Source organism: Schistocerca piceifrons, chromosome 3, assembly GCF_021461385.2.
Source record: "Schistocerca piceifrons isolate TAMUIC-IGC-003096 chromosome 3, iqSchPice1.1, whole genome shotgun sequence".
Lineage (NCBI taxonomy): Eukaryota > Metazoa > Arthropoda > Insecta > Orthoptera > Acrididae > Schistocerca > Schistocerca piceifrons.
The window spans coordinates 872,994,809-873,011,687 of NC_060140.1; the positions used below are offsets into that span (position 1 = coordinate 872,994,809).

A 16,879-nucleotide genomic window follows, 5' to 3' on the forward strand; every position below is an offset into this window, starting at 1 on the left:
TCTGTTGTTTGAAACTGAAAAACAATATTTTATTAAAAATAATCTCCTTTGCTATTAATACATTTCTCCCACCACTCCGGCAGGCTATGAATGCCATGCAAAAAAAAAAAAATTCTTCTTTTGAAACGAACCAGTGAACGAGCTATTTTCGTATATTTTCATATGAATTGAAGCGTTGTTCAGCGAGAGCGTGTCCCAGTGATGCAAACAGATGATAATCGGACGGAGCCAAGTCTGGAGAGTGAGCCACGTGCCCTAGTATTTCCCAACTGAGCGCCTCGATCGTTTCCCTGACCCGTTTTGCTCATAGTTTGAGTCGTAACACGACCTCCTGTGATTGCACGAAAAGCATTATTCAACATGGTGGCTTTGCTGTCAGGGTTCCTCTGAACCATAATCCGTAGGTAGCGGCCGTCCCTTGGGCGGCCTGAGTGAGGCATATCATCGACAGTTCCTGTCTCTCTCTGTATCTTCTCCGTGCCCGAACAACATCGCTTTGGTTCACTCCGAGACGCCTGGACACTTCCCTTATTGAGAGCCCTTCCTGGCATAAAGTAACAATGCGGACGCGATCTAACTGCGGTGTTGACCGTCTAGGCGTGGTTGAACTACAGACACCGGCAGGGATGGCCGAGCGGTTCTAGGCGCTACAGTCTGGAACCGCGCGACCGCTACGGTCTTAGGTTCGAATCCTGCCTCGGGCATGGATGTGTGTGATGTCCTTAGGTTAGGTAGGTTTAAGTAGTTTTCAAGTTCTATGGGACTGATGACCTTAGAAGTTAAGCCCCATAGTGCTCAGAGCCATTTGGACCATTTTTGAACTACAGACAACACGAGTCATGTACCTCCTTCCTGGTGGAATGACTGGAATGGATCGGCTGTCGGGCCCCCTCTGCCTAATAGGCGCTGATCATGCAAAGTTGTTTACATCTTTGGGCGGGTTTAGTGACGTCTCTGAACAGTCAAAGGGACTGTCTGTGATACAATATCCACGGTCAATGTCTATCTTCAGGAGTTCTGGCAACCGGGGTGATGCAAAACTTTTTTTGACGCGTGTACTTTAATATTCTTACGCAAGAATTTTTAAAAGTTTTTATTAAAAAAATGAAAATCTTAAAATTTTAAAAAATTACCATATCAGTGGATATCTCAGGGTTATTATTCCTTCTTGATTTATTGTTATGCTGATGTTCACCTGAATGTGTCTCCTAGTGCCTTGAAAGCCGGTATTGATCTAAAAATAAAGGATTAAATACAGCTGCACAGGTTTATTAATATCCAAGATGACTCTTCTTTAACTACGGAGATGGCATTGTCAATGGAGGCATTAATTAATCAGCCGCCGTTGAACCATTGAGCTGTACTTGACATAAAAACCTTTTTCCTAACAATTATTGGATATTAATACATAACAAGATAAGATACATTTATTGTCTCAGCGACAAACTGTATATTTGTGTCAACATAGCCGTCCATATGAAGAAAACTGCTAATATGTGTCCCTGGGGAATCGTCACAGTAATTTTATTTATGAGAACAGGCAGAATTCAGACACAAAAAATGTGTGTATTGATGCCCAGTCAGGGCGCTGATGATCAAGCTGTTGAGCACCCTAAACCTGTTATCTTCATCAAATGTGTGAAGACCAGGGAATAATCTTCTGAAGCTAGCCTAGTTTTATTTACTGTTACCAGCCTGACAGGTAAGTTAAGACGTCAGATAGCTTAGTACAAGTTTAGTAGAGTGGCTGATGCGCTGGTGGGTGCGGAACTGCAGGTGCTGGGCCGATTCATGGGGGCGTTCAACGAGGCGGGCCGCTTCGTGTGCGAGCGGCTGTCTGCGGCGGAGGGCACAGAGCTCAACGTGTACCCCACGTTCTTCCAGTCCGCTCTCCGGACCCTCACCTCCACCCTGTTCGGCGTCGGCCTGGACCAGCTGGAGCCAGACCATAGCAAGCAGGTGCACTTCTCTACGGACTTTTACAAATCCATGAAAGCAATCCAGGTAAGCTTACGCCGTTTGACCACTATTAACAACTAAATTACAAGTAGACGGCACGACCGTGGGGTCGAGGATTTGTCCGAAATTGTGTGTGGTGAAAGAGGACCCCTAACACCTCACGTGGTTAAAATATTAGGACGCACTACTCAGAAAATCCCAGGAAAAATCGATCCAAAGAAAGTTTCTTAGGTGCCTTATGAGTATAAAATGTTAGCCCGTTGCCGAGCCGCCGTCTGGCCTGGATGTTTAGGGCGCGGACTTTTACGCCAGAGGTCTCGGGTTCGATTCCTCCTCCAGCACTTTTTTTCTCTTCTGTTTCATTTTCTTTGATTATTCCACCAATTATTCAGAAAGATTCCCAAACCTACATTATCTTTAATAAATTAGTTACATTATTGAATAAAAAGTATTTTCTTTTTGTCCAACAACACAATTCATGGCGGTGGGTTTTTCATTGTAAAGTATATGAGGGGAAACATTGGGTTTTTAATCAGAATAACAGTCGATTGGGAAACATTCAATTATTTTTATACATATAATAATTATAAACAAGAACCGCAGTGGTAATTATCGTAAAAACAAACAAAGCAATAATTTTTGCGACATGGTTCAAATGGCTCTGAGCACTATGGGACTCAACTGCTGAGGTCATTAGTCCCCTAGAACTTAGAACTAGTTAAACTTAACTAACCTAAGGACATCACAAACATCCATGCCCGAGGCAGGATTCGAACCTGCGACCGTAGCGGTCCTGCGGTTCCAGACTGCAGCGCCTTTAACCGCATGGCAACTTCGGCCGGCTTTTGCGACATCTTCCGCAGCATACAAAAGAGGATTTCTTACAATCACAGGGCGTTTGCAATAAATCTGTATAAAAATATGCCCCATTAACATTTACGAAAATGTTTTGAGTTTCTGATAATTTTGAGGCAAACCAGACATACTGAATCATGTCTCGGGATATTGGTGACGATAATTGATGGTGAATTATAGAATGAATTTTTATACAATCTTCCCGGGAATTAATTTCACGATTCTCCTGTAACAATGCGCTGCAATTTTGCAAGCAACAGAAGAAAAAAAAAGTGCCGGAGGAGGAATCGAGCCCGAGACCTCTGCCGTAAGAGTCCGAGCGCTAACCATGTAGGCCAGACGGCGACTCGGCAATGAACTACATTTTATACTCATAAGGCATCTAAGAAACTTTGGATCGATTTTCCGAGTAGTGCGTCCTAATATTTTAACCACGTGAGATGTTAGGGGTCCTCTTTCACCACACAAAATTTCGGACAAATCCCCGACCCCATGGTCGTGCCGTCTCCTTGTTAGTGCCCGCTGCTTCGCTCGCGTAAACTGTATGGCCTGCAGAGATTTTTTGTTTTGTTTTTATTTAATCCAATTTGTAAGTTGTTTACAAACTGCAACACCTTCTAAGCTTTTCAGGTAATTATGGCCATGTAGGGATAGTCTTTTCCGAACTTCTGACCAAAAAGCGGTTTTTGTAGCTGGAGTCCAAAATTTTGTTACTCGTGCCTTCTGCGGTCTTGTAGAGATATTTCCAAGGCAAATTTCACCCCTTAACAAATATTTCTTTGTATCCAACCGAGAAGTGAAATACTGATTTTCATAAATTTAGCTTTAAAATTTTTTTAATGTGACTAAATATTTTCACACGAATTTTCATCACCTATTGTGCTCCCTTAGGGGCTGAATTTGCAGAAACACTAAAACACTCATTTTTTAATTTCTTACCGACAAGTCAAATACCAGGTGCCATAGATGTAGCCTTAGGAACCCGTTAGTACTTCTTTAGTAATTATTTATATTCAAAAAACACTTTCACCCACTATTTTACCCCCTTAGTGGTTGAAATTGCAAAAGTGCTGAAACATGTATTTTTTATTTCCTGACTGAGACATCAAATACCAGTTTTGCCTACTTCTAGCTTAAAAATTCCCTTAATACCGATATACTTTCAAAAAAATCCTTCATCCGCTATTTCATCCCCTTAGGGCTGTAATTTCGAAAAAGACCTTCTAAAATACAAAACTTATCCACATCTTCTCCAGATTTCAAATTTTTATCCTTAGAGGAATGCTGAAGATGAGATGGGTAGACCACATAACTAATGAGAAAGTATTGAATAGTATTGGGGAGAAGAGACTTTGTGGCACAACGTGACTAGAAGAAGGGATCGGTTGGCAGGACATGTTCTGAGGCATAAAGGGATCACCAGTTTAGTATTGGAGGGCAGCGTGGAGGGTAAAAATCGTAGAGGGAGACCAAGAGATGAATACACTAAGCAGATTCAGAAGGATGTAGGCTGCAGTAGGTACTGGGAGATGAAGCTTGCACAGGATAGAGAAGCATGGAGAGCTGCATCAAACCAGTCTCAGGACTGAAGACTACAACAACATCCTTAGGGGGTTTGGACTGGGCGATGGTGTGCCAGTCAGTCAGTTAGGACATTGCCTTTTATATACAGAGAAAATGAAACCTATATTTTTATTTTATTTAGAGTGTAATGTGGATCATCCTGAGAACCCAATCGGTTAAATGATTAGGATTGCAAGCCTAACAATTCGGGAGAAAGGCAATTGGTTCCGAAGCACTAGATTGAGGGGTAGGGGGGGGGGCAGAGGGAAGGGAGAGGACTTCCTTTCACTTAGAACTCACGCACCTCAAGAGAGCGTTAAAGGGCCGCTACCAGAAGCAGATTTCAGGTTATCCGAGTGGTTAACCTGAAAATTTCATTTCCATCACTGGATATGTTACGCATAAATGGACAAATTTCAACAGTAATGTCCAATACGCTTTGCACCGGTATGGGTCGAACGAAGTTGTTACGGATGAGAAAGACCTGTCGTGGTTGGAGAGCCGTGTTAGAAAGCTGCTACAAGAGCAAAGAAAGCTTCACTGCAAATTTAAACATAGCTAAAATCACACAGGCAAACAAAAACTAAACAAAGCAATGTTAGCGTAAGGAGAGAGGTACTTGTAGCGTCCAACGAATTAGAAATTAAAATTCTGTCAACCGACTTGACAGAAAATGCTTACGTTAAATAAGTAAATGGATCAGAACTGTCTGTGCAGACACTCTTATCATAATGGCATCGAAACGAAGGATGGCACAGAGAAGGCCAGAATACTAAACGCCCAAAACTGTTCCACTGAGGAAGATCACAATGCAGTTCATCCTTTACCTCTCACATTAACGTCAAAACGACAGATTTCAAAATAAGTGACATGGGATTTGATTATACTGTAATAAATTTGACAGATATTATTGGCACACAAATAATATAGCACGAAGTCGAGATCTTTGGACAAAAAGCATGAAAAATGGAGAGCCTCTAATTGCACACAGCTGCCCTAATTTGCTCTACTTCAGCGCTACATTTGAGCAACGGCGCAGGTCTGATAAGTCTGTGTCGAGTTCATACACTGTTGAGCCAAAACACAATGACCACGTGCTTAACAGCTTGTTTGTCCATCTTTGGACCGAAATCGTCTCTGATTCTCAGTATCAGGGATCCGACAGTTTTTCGTAGGTTTGTGGATGTATGTGGCATTAGATGTATAGGCACAGGTTATGTGATTCACTTAAAAAACGGGCCGCTGATTTGCGTGCGCGGTGTTGGCGGCCGATAGAGCACAGATGGGTCCATAGGATTTACATCAGGCGAATTTGGTCCCCGAGTCATCAATGTGACTTCACTAAAATGCTCTTCAAATGATTTTAGCATGGTCTTAGCTCCGAGACACGGACAATTACAGTGCTGGAATATATCACCGTCAGGGAATACATCAAGTATGAAGGCATGCAGGTGGTTCGCAGCTGTCGGCGTGTTTTCGATTACTACCACAGGTCCCGTGAAAGAGCAGCAGAATGTCTTCCACTGTATAATATCGCTCCCACCAACCTGCGTCTGTGGTGCGCTGCACGTTTCGACCGCCGTTCACCTCGATGACGGCGTTTGTGGAGACGTCCATCGACGAGTGTAGCAAAAATGTAAGTCACTTGAAGAGCCCATACATTTCTATTGATCGCCGGTCGAGTCCCGATGGTCCTGTGCCCACTGCAATCGTAACTGACAATGTCGAAGGTCAACATGTGAACACGCAGGGATGGTCTGCTGTGGAGCTCCATGTTCAACAACGCACGATGAATGGTGTGATCCGAAACATTTGCGCGTGCTCCAGCATTGTGCTCTTTTGGCACAGATGCCACAGATCACCAGCTTTCCTGCTTTACAGAGCAGACAAGCCTTCGAAGCCCACGTTCTGTGAAGAGTCGTGGACGTCCAACCATTTAGCTCCTGGTTGTAGTTTCGCTGTTCTACCTCTTTCCGTAGATGCTCACGACAGTAGTACGTCAACATTCGACGAATTTCACCGTTTTCGAGATACTCGTTCAAAGTGTCTGCGTAATAATAATTTGCCCTTGGTCAAAGTCGCTTATCTTAACGAATCTTCCCATTTGCAGCCCATATCTTCGCTAGCGTGATCCTCCGTGTCTGCTCTATCTTGGCCAGAGATAATAGTTTGGGATAATAAAGAAATAAACGAATAGCAAGGTGTTTTGAATCAAGGCGGGCTCAATTTCTGATATTACTGTCTCTCCTCCAGTGTTTGGTCGGAAGAGTACTCTTCCCTCCATTTACCTGGCTGAGACTTTGGATTTCAGCAGAAACATTTTTACAAATTATGTGATTCTCCTAGTGACGCTCACCTTTAGACAGACATCTTAAAGCCCCACGCAGCACATTACAAGACTACTTCACATACCAAAAGGAAAAGAGATAGACCTAATTAGATTTGTAGCCATTGGCGTTTGTGATAATTGCTAGCATTTTCCATACAGCGTTAGTGAATTGATTTACTAATTACATCTGCATATTGGATTATTAAACATGTTACGGGACAATTGTGAAAAAAAAACAGCCATGTAACAAACGGAAACCATCTGGCAGACGAAAACGCGGCAGAACACGATATTTTTATAACGATCGTATCAACGAAATCGCCGAGCGGTCGAAGGCGCCTTGTCACTGTCCATGCGGCACCCGTCCTCCCTCTTCCCCCGTCGGAGGTTACAGTCCTCCCTCGGGCGTGTGTGTGTGTGTGTGTGTGTGTGTGTGTGTGTGTGTGTGTGTTTTGTCCATAGCGTAAGTTCGATTAAGTAGTGTGTAAGCTTCGGGACCGATGACGTCAGCAGTTTGGTCCCATAAGACCTTACCACAAATTTCCATTTCAACGAAATCGTGGAGCATCGTGATGAGTTAAAGGTCGACGCCCTGCATGGAGACGTTTGTCAGAAGATAACAGGAAGACAATAAAATGCTGTTATTAATGAATGCTGTGCAATAATTAATTCATTGGAAGGCGCTGAACCTGAGCCTTCGGTGTTGCAGCGCATAGTGTTCCGGCCGTGGCTGCAGGTGGTCTGCATTGTGTCGACTGCACTGGGCGCGCGCTGGCTGCGGGAGCGCAAGGGCCAGATCCACCGGCTAGTGGCGCGCGGCATCGCCTACAAGAGGCAGCACCCCGGCGGCGACCGCGAGCCGGCCAAGAGGCGGCCGCTGGCCGAGGTGCTCATCGCGCCGCACGGCCAGCTGCTGCTGTCGCCCCAGGAGGTCCACGACGAGGTGTGTACGTCACAGGTCTGCCTTAATAGCCGACTGGGGCCGGTAGCTTCGGCGCATCAGTTACAGGGCGACAGTGCCAGTGCAGTGTTAGCATTTCGGCGCTCAATCACTGCCAGTCGCGATTAGTACTGGATGCTTATACGGTAATTAAATTGCAGCTACTCAGGAAGGTCTTGTGTGGGCTGAAATTATAATACGGCAGCGAAAGTTTGTAGACATGCTAATATGTTAATCTGAAATCAATTTACGCTGAAAAAAAATAGTTTCAATTTTGGCCACCAAGGCTAAATCTGGCGCTGTACAGTGTCTCGTTGACATCTCCAGTGCCCATAGCGAACGAATTGTGTAAGCGGCAGATAATAATAAAATCAATATTATTCCTTCCTCACTTATTTGATCTTTTGTGCCCACATCCCTTTTCTAATCCATTACATATGGAAACATTTCTGTACGTCTTTCTTGCATTCACAGTATCTGGTGGCCGAAGTTGGAGCTTTTTTTTCCAGCTTAAATCTGTACAGCATTAACGCATTAGAATATCTACTAAGTTTCGCTACCAGACGATAATTACAGCACACACTGGACCTCTGTGACTAGCTGCACACTAATTGCCGCGCGGGATTAGCCGAGTGGTCTGAGGCGCTGCAGTCATGGGCTGTGCGGTTGGTCCCGGCGGATGTTAGTCCTCCCTCGGGGTCGGGGTATGCGGACATTTGCCACGATTTTACCTGCTCCGAAGGGTTCGGTCCCTTGTCTCCTTCTCCTGCTCATCCTCCTCCTCACCCGCAATGCATCTCGCATTGAAATCTGCACCAAATTTCGAGTCTCAGTAAAACTTCGCCAATCTTGGAGATTTTGCGTTCGTCTAAATTATACGTGCCTTTTTCGGTGCTCCTGCAGCAGCTTTCTGTCGTGTTTTGTGTACCTTTGGGGATCAGTTCCGTCTCTTATTAATTTATTTGGTATGAATCTCTCGAATGCTGTTGATACTATTTCTTTGAACTTAAGCCACATATGGTCTTAAATAGTCTGGAAGGATTGGAGACTGTCTCTTAGAAAGACGTCAACCGAATTTTTAGCTGCTTTTATAAATAGATATATTTCGCGTTTAGTTTTGGTGAATTTCTCTGTTACGGAATTGAGCCTCGCTACGACTGTGTGCTCACTAATCCCTTTATCCGTTGTGATGCTCAGGATTATTTGTGGCTAAGACGTCAAGTGTGTTTTCGTAACCATTTACAATTTCAATGGCCTCCTAACTGTTCAAAATAATTTAAAAAAAAGCATTTAGAACAATTACGGAAGTTGTTTCCTATCTACAATAGGGTCGGAAAATGTATTTTTGTCAACATACAGAAGGTAGAGTGAAGTCACTGCCAACTATAATTGTATGAGTAGGGTACCTATTTGTGATGAGATCAAGTTTTCTTTGAATTGTTCAGCAACTGTTTCATGTCAGACCGGTGGTCGGTAAAAGGAGCCAGTTATTAATTTACTCCGATTGTCCAGTATAACCTCAGCCCATAGTAAGTCACAGGAACTATCTGCTACAATGTCGCTTGTGAGCCGGAACACACATTACATTATTTTTTCCTTAAGTTGTGCTTCTTGTTTCTGATGTAGTGCACATCATTACAATTACGGCTTTTCCCTCCAAAAACTAGGATGCTTTCTCTGTGACCCTGAAAATACCAGAGCTAAACAATGTAGAACAACAACGTACGTTACAAGCATAGCATTCTGTATTACTTCATTTCCTCATTTCTAACATTTTAAAATTGTACGTCGACTTTAGATGACACGTCAATCATAGATGTTCTTATCTCTATTTAGTCAACGTACTTTGTCATGTTCTGAACATTGTCCCGCTACACTTTATTAACTAATGTGTCGCCGCAAGTGATACCGGATTTTAGAGAGTAAATTAATATGGACTATGTCGTTCTTCTTTTCAAACATTCACATACCCATTTCTTCCTTCCTTATTGTCTTTTGGGCATGCAGCTGTAGTAATTAAAGTAGGCACAAATGCAGTGATCAAAAAGAAATGATTAGCGTACATTCGCATTCTCTTTACATCGTTCCTTTCTTGTTGCTCCCATGGCGATAGACTGTTTCTATCGGAATCAGTAAGAGTGAAAGGAAGCTACCGTACAGACAGATGGATCTATATTTATACTTGGCAGAACTAATTACACACTGACATAATCGTCGGTATTGCTTTCGTTTCCCAAAAGTTATAAATATTTCGATTTCGAAACAGAAGCTCCGTATTTCGCCAAGATGTCGAAGAAGAAGGTTCCTTACGTACTGGTTGTATCGAGTAATATGTGGAGACGGCGGTTTGAAAGCGGACAGAAAGAGTACGAGGAAGGGCGTCCCTTACATGAGGTATCGCTACTGAAGCTATCTGGCGAAGGGGCAAGTGTGGCAAATGTCCGGCGTGGCAAATTTCCGGCATTCCTCCCTCGGGCACGGGTGTGTATGTTTGTCCTTAGGTTAAGTAGTGTGTAAAGTTAGGGACTGATGACCTTAGCCGTTAAGTCCCATAAGGTTTCACACACATTTGAACATTTTTTGCACATTAATTATAACCAGCCGGTACTAGCTAGGTAATGTAGGGCTTGCCACTGGGCTGGGCCATCTCTGTCAGCAGAGTGAGCAGATACGCGCGCGTGCAGCAAACGGGTAGGTGAGGGACCGCGAACGTCTACGAAATGGTATCTGGACAAACGGTATCGTCAGAAATAAACGCACCACTAAAATCGTATTCAGGACCTATTTGCCCCATAGGCTGGACCTGTGGTGTGGGCTCTACAAGGGGACATTTTAGAGCAATTTTCGTATTAAAGCATGCAACACAGTAATAAATTTTATTATTTAATTATATACGACTTTACTATACAATTTACAGCTTAATCAATTCATCATCGCAGATTAAAGTATTGAAATCATTAAAATATTCAACACGATTTATAAACATCGCTTTGACAAAGAATATAATTAACAAGCTAAAATTTTAGTCATGCTCATCAAAGATCTGTATTTCCAATTTAAAAGTCGATTAGCTTAACTACAAGTACACAGAAATGTTAGGCAAAAAGAAGGTAACAAAAGTAATGTCAGCCAGCCACTCTACGAGGGATCGAAATAGAACCTCGCAGGTTGAATGGGTATGAGATGCTGTTTCGCCAATTACACAATGGTGGACTTTACAAAGACCTTGACATTATGAACCCACTCATCAAAACGACATCCACGCACTCATCCGAAGGGTGTCATAAAGCCGTTCTATTATCTTCTGCCGGCCAGAGTGGCCGTGCGGTTCTAGGCGCTACAGTCTGGAGCCGAGCGACCACTACGGTCGCAGGTTCGAATCCTGCCTTCGGCATGGATGTGTGTGATGTCCTTAGGTTGTTGTTGTTGTGGTCTTCAGTCCTGAGACTGGTTAGATGCAACTCTCCATGCTACTCTATCCTGTGCAAGCTTCTTCATCTCCCAGTACCTACTGCAACCTACATCCTTCTGAATCTGCTTAGTGTATTCATCTCTTGGTCTCCCCCTAAGATTTTTACCCTCCACGCTGCCCTCCAATACTAAATTGGTTATCCCTTGATGCCTCAGAACATGTCCTACCAACCGATCCCTTCTTCTGGTCAAGTTGTGCCACAGACCACTCTTCTCCCCAATCCTATTCAGTACCTCCTCATTAGTTATGTGATCTACCCATCTAATCTTCAGCATTCTTCTGTAGCACCACATTTCGAAAGCTTCTATTCTCTTCTTGTCCAAACTATTTACCGTCCATGTTTCACTTCCATACATGGCTACACTCCATACAAATACTTTCAGAAACGACTTCCTGACACTTAAATCTATACTCGATGTTAACAAATTTCTCTTCTTCAGAAACGCTTTCCTTGCCATTGCCAGTCTACATTTTATATCCTCTCTACTTCGACCATCATCCGTTATTTTGCTCCCCAAATAACAAAACTCCTTTACTACTTTGTGTCTCATTTCCTAATCTAATACCCTCAACATCACCCGACTTAATTCGACTACATTCCATTATCCTCGTTTTGCTTTTGTTGATGTTCATCTTATATCCTCCCTTCAAGACACCATCCATTCCGTTCAACTGCTCTTCCAAGTCCTTTGCTGTCTCTGACAGAATTACAATGTCATCGGCGAACCTCAAAGTTTTTATTTCTTCTCCGTGGATTTTAATTCCTACTCCGAATTTTTCTTTTGTTTCCTTTACTGCTTGCTCAATATACAGATTGAATAACATCGGGGATAGGCTACAACCCTGTCTTACTCCCTTCCCAACCACTGCTTCCCTTTCATGTCCCTCGCCTCTTATAACTGCCATCTGGTTTCTGTACAAATTGTAAATAGCCTTTCGCTCCCTGTATTTTACCCCTGCCACCTTTAGAATTTGAAAGAGAGTATTCCAGTCAACATTGTCAAAAGCTTTCTCTAAGTCTACAAATGCTAGAAACGTAGGTTTGCCTTTCCTTAATCTTTCTTCTAAGATAAGTCGTAAGGTCAGTATTGCCTCACGTGTTCCAGTATTTCTACGGAATCCAAACTGATCTCCCCCGAGGTCGGCTTCTACTAGTTTTTCCATTCGTCTGTAAAGAATTCGTGTTAGTATTTTGCAGCTGTGGCTTATTAAACTGATTGTTCGGTAATTCTCACATCTGTCAACACCTGCTTTTTTTTGGGATTGGAATTATTATATTCTTCTTGAAGTCTGAGGGTATTTCGCCTGTTTCATACATCTTGCTCACCAGATGGTAGAGTTTTGTCAGGACTGGCTCTCCCAAGGCCGTCAGTAGTTCCAATGGAATGTTGTCTACTCCGGGGGCCTTGTTTCGACTTAGGTCTTTCAGTGCTCTGTCAAACTCTTCACGCAGTATCATATCTCCCATTTCATCTTCATCTACATCCTCTTCCATTTCCATAATATTGTCCTCAAGTACATCGCCCTTGTATAGACCCTCTATGTACTCCTTCCACCTTTCTGCTTTCCCTTCTTTGCTTAGAACTGGGTTTCCATCTGAGCTCTTGATGTTCATACAAGTGGCTCTCTTTTCTCCCAAGGTCTCTTTAATTTTCCTGTAGGCAGTATCTATCTTACCCATAGTGAGATAAGCCTCTACATCCTTACATTTGTCCTCTACCCATCCCTGCTTAGCCATTTTGCACTTCCTGTCGATCTCATTTTTGAGACGTTTGTATTCCTTTTTGCCTGCTTCATTTACTGCATTTTTATATTTTCTCCTTTCATCAATTAAATTCAATATGTCTTCTGTTACCCAAGGATTTCTACTAGCCCTCGTCTTTTTACCTACTTGATCCTCTGCTGCCTTCACTACTTCATCCCTCAAAGCTACCCATTCTTCTTCTACTGTATTTCTTTCCACCATTCCTGTCAATTGTTCCGTTATGCTCTCCCTGAAACTCTGTACAACCTCTGGTTCTTTCAATTTATCCAGGTCCCATCTCCTTAAATTCCCACCTTTTTGCAGTTTCTTCAGTTTTAATCTACAGGTCATAACCAATAGATTGTGGTCAGAGTCCACATCTGCCCCTGGAAATGTCTTACAATTTAAAACCTGGTTCCTTAATCTCTGTCTTACCATTATATAATCTATCTGATACCTTTTAGTATCTCCAGGGTTCTTCCATGTATACAACCTTCTATCATGATTCTTAAACCAAGTGTTAGCTATGATTAAGTTGTGCTCTGTGCAAAATTCTACCAGGCGGCTTCCTCTTTCATTTCTTAGACCCAATCCATATTCACCTACTACGTTTCCTTCTCTCCCTTTTCCTACACTCGAATTCCAGTCACCCATGACTATTAAATTTTCGTCTCCCTTCACTATCTGAATAATTTCTTTTATTTCATCATACATTTCTTCAATTTCTTCGTCATCTGCAGAGCTAGTTGGCATATAAACTTGTACTACTGTAGTAGGTGTGGGCTTCGTATCTATCTTGGCCACAATAATGCGTTCACTATGCTGTTTGTAGTAGCTTACCCGCATTCCTATTTTCCTATTCATTATTAAACCTATTCCTGCATTACCCCTATTTGACTTTCTGTTTATAACCCTGTAGTCACCTGACCAGAAGTCTTGTTCCTCCTGCCACCGAACTTCACTAATTCCCACTATATCTAACTTTAACCTATCCATTTCCCTTTTCAAATTTTCTAACCTACCTGCCCGATTAAGGGACCTGACATTCCACGCTCCGATCCGTAGAACACCAGTTTTCTTTCTCCTGATAACGACATCCTCTTGAGTAGTCCCCGCCCGGAGATCTGAATGGGGGACTATTTTACCTCCGGAATATTTTACCCAAGAGGACGCCATCATCATTTAATCATACAGTAAAGCTGCATGCCCTCGGGAAAAATTACGGACGTAGTTTCCCCTTGCTTTCAGCCGTTCGCAGTACCGGCACGGCAGGCCGTTTTGGTTATTGTTACAAGGCCAGATCAGTCAATCATTCAGACTGTTGCCCTTACAACTACTGAAAAGGCTGCTGCCCCTCTTCAGGAACCACACGTTTGTCTGGCCTCTCAACTGATACCCCTCCGTTGTGGTTGCACCTACGGTACGGCTATCTGTATCGCTGAGGCACGCAAGCCTCCCCACCAACGGCAAGGTCCATGGTTCATGGGAGGGGGGGGGTCCTTAGGTTAGTTAGGTTTAATTAGTTCTAAGTTCTAGGCGACTGATGACGTCAGAAGTTAAGTCGCATAGTGCTCATAGCCATTTGATCCATTTTTTATTATCTTCTGATGTAATCCGGTACGCAATGTTCTAAGTAGTTATTCATATCTTCGTTACTGGAACTGGGATAGAGCTGATGTCTGGGCTGATCCAACACGAAACTGTCTGAGCGTCTTCCTGACCACGGGAGTCTCTCAACATCATGTAGGCAGTTCATAGAGAACAGACTAAAACAACAGTCTAGATCGCAATGATATTTTACTAATAATCAGTTTCGACTTCATGCAGAAGTCATCTTCAGAAAATGAACCCCGTCTAGCTGCTGCTGGGATGATCACGTGGGAACACAATCGCAAACTGATGCATTGTCGTGTGAGCACCCGAGGAGCCGCCAGCAACAGCCAGGTGGTTCCCGTTTTTGGCAGGTGACTTAATGTAGAAGTCGAAATCGGTCATTAGCAAAATATTACAGCGATCTAGACTGTTGTTTTAACCCGGTTGTATTACCAGATCACTGTTGCTCCTCTGGGCCATGTTGTTCAAATTTATAGGGTGTTCACAGACACATTTGCCATGCATGGACGAGCATTACCCTGTCGCATGAGAGGTAAAGAGGAGGACGTAGGATATCCGTCTGTGTTCCCACAATCGCTGCCATCCGTGACCTAAACTCATACCCGATGCCCTCCTCCCCGCCTCCCCCTCCCCCCTCCCCCCTCCACACACACCACTATGAAGTAGTAACATGAAGACATTGAAGGAATGGAACTTCTCAGGTCGCTACCAAACAAGCCGACGATACTCACCCGAGGTAGTAGAGAACAGCGATTCATAGCTGAACACGCCATTCCTCAACAGTCTGTGCTTCCCGGTACAGCATCACTCGAAATGCAGCCCTTTGTGCTGAGCTTTTAACAGCAGCCCACGCGTGGGACAGTAATTCACAATTTTCAAACAACTTACGGGAATTCAGCCCGGTAATATTAACAGCAATCGCTGATATTTCGGCGGGAGCACACCACGCCATTTTCAAGGCAAACTACAACGGACAGGCCATGTAACATTGACTCTGTCCCTCTGTTTTTTTTGTTTTTTTTTTTTGACAAGGGAGGGAGCAGGATTCCAAACAGAGTTTAAAGAAAAACCTCCATCCCCGTTTACGAGGTTGCTCGCTAATTTAATCTCAACTGCCTCCTTGATAAGACAGTCCCAATACTTAGACGTGCATGCCAATATCTCGGTGTTGTTGTATAATATAGGATGACCAGTATCAAAGCAATGTTCGGCAACAGCAGATCTACTTGGCTGCTGTAATCATATGTGTCGTTTATGCCTAGTACATCGGGCCTCACGGTCCTGATAGTTTCACAAATATACAAGGAATGCGATATACACCGGCCTTACGCAGACCAAGATCATCCTTAACGGAACCCAAAAGCATTCTAATTTTAGATGGAGGTAGGAAAACACATTTCACATCATATCTCTGTAAAATACGACTGATCTTGTTGGAGGTGCTTCCTACGTAAGGCAAAAAGGCAGTAGACTTAGGTGTCGACTCAGTATTATCATCCTTCACACGATGCACAGTTGGTCGATATCGCAACGCAAGCTCAATCTGTCTTTCACGATAACCGTTTTGACAAAAAGTAGCTTCAAGATGGGACAGCTCAGCTGTCAGAATCTCAGTGTCGCAAATGACATGTGCCCTGCGTACCAAAGTACGAAGTACCCCTTCATGCTGAGTCGGATGGTGACAACTATTAGCCTATAAATATAAGTCGGTGTGAGTAAGTTTCCTGTAAACTGAATGTCCCAATGATCCATCATCCTTCCACCTAACCAAAACGTCAAGAAAGGGAAGGCAACCATTCTCTTCCACGTCCATCGTAAAATGAATGTTCGGTTGGATCGAGTTCCGATGTTTTAGAAAGGCATTCAAATTCTCCCTACCATGAGGCCAAACAACAAAGGTATCATCAACATATCTGAAGGAACGGGTGGGTTTCAAAGGCGCAGACTCCAATACACGTTTCTCGAAGTCTTCCATAAACAAATTTGCGATCACAGGAGACAACGCACTACCCATCGCAACTCCATCTGTCTGTTCGTAATACTGGTCATTGAATAAAAAGTAGGTGAATGTCAATACATGCCGAAAGAGATTAGTTAATTCGGCACCAAACCTAACCTCAATTAACCGCAACGAATCAGACAGAGGAACGCGAGTGAAGAGAGAGAGAGACACCAAAACTCACTAAAATATTAGTCATTCAACCGCAGTCGCTCCAAACGACGTAAGAAATCAGCTGAGTTCCTGTTACGATGTTCACACCGGCCAACTTGCGGATTGAACAGAGAAGCAAGATGCTTTGCTACACGGTATGTCGGCACGCCGATATTACCCACTATAGGACAGAAAGGAACCCCTTCCTTGTGTACCTGCTCTCTCCTTTGTCAAAAAACGGAGGGGCAGAG

At 43.4% G+C, this 16,879-nt stretch overlaps 1 protein-coding gene across 1 annotated transcript in view; it reads left to right on the forward strand.

Annotated features, from left to right (window-relative positions):
- LOC124789139 (cytochrome P450 4g15-like) overlaps positions 1–16,879 on the forward strand; it is a 64,232-nt gene that overhangs the window by 24,021 nt on the left and 23,332 nt on the right. The window contains exons 3-4 of the mRNA XM_047256432.1: positions 1,777–2,004; positions 7,416–7,649. Coding sequence (XP_047112388.1) covers positions 1,777–2,004; positions 7,416–7,649 — 462 coding nt within the window. The remainder of the gene's footprint in view (positions 1–1,776; positions 2,005–7,415; positions 7,650–16,879) is intronic.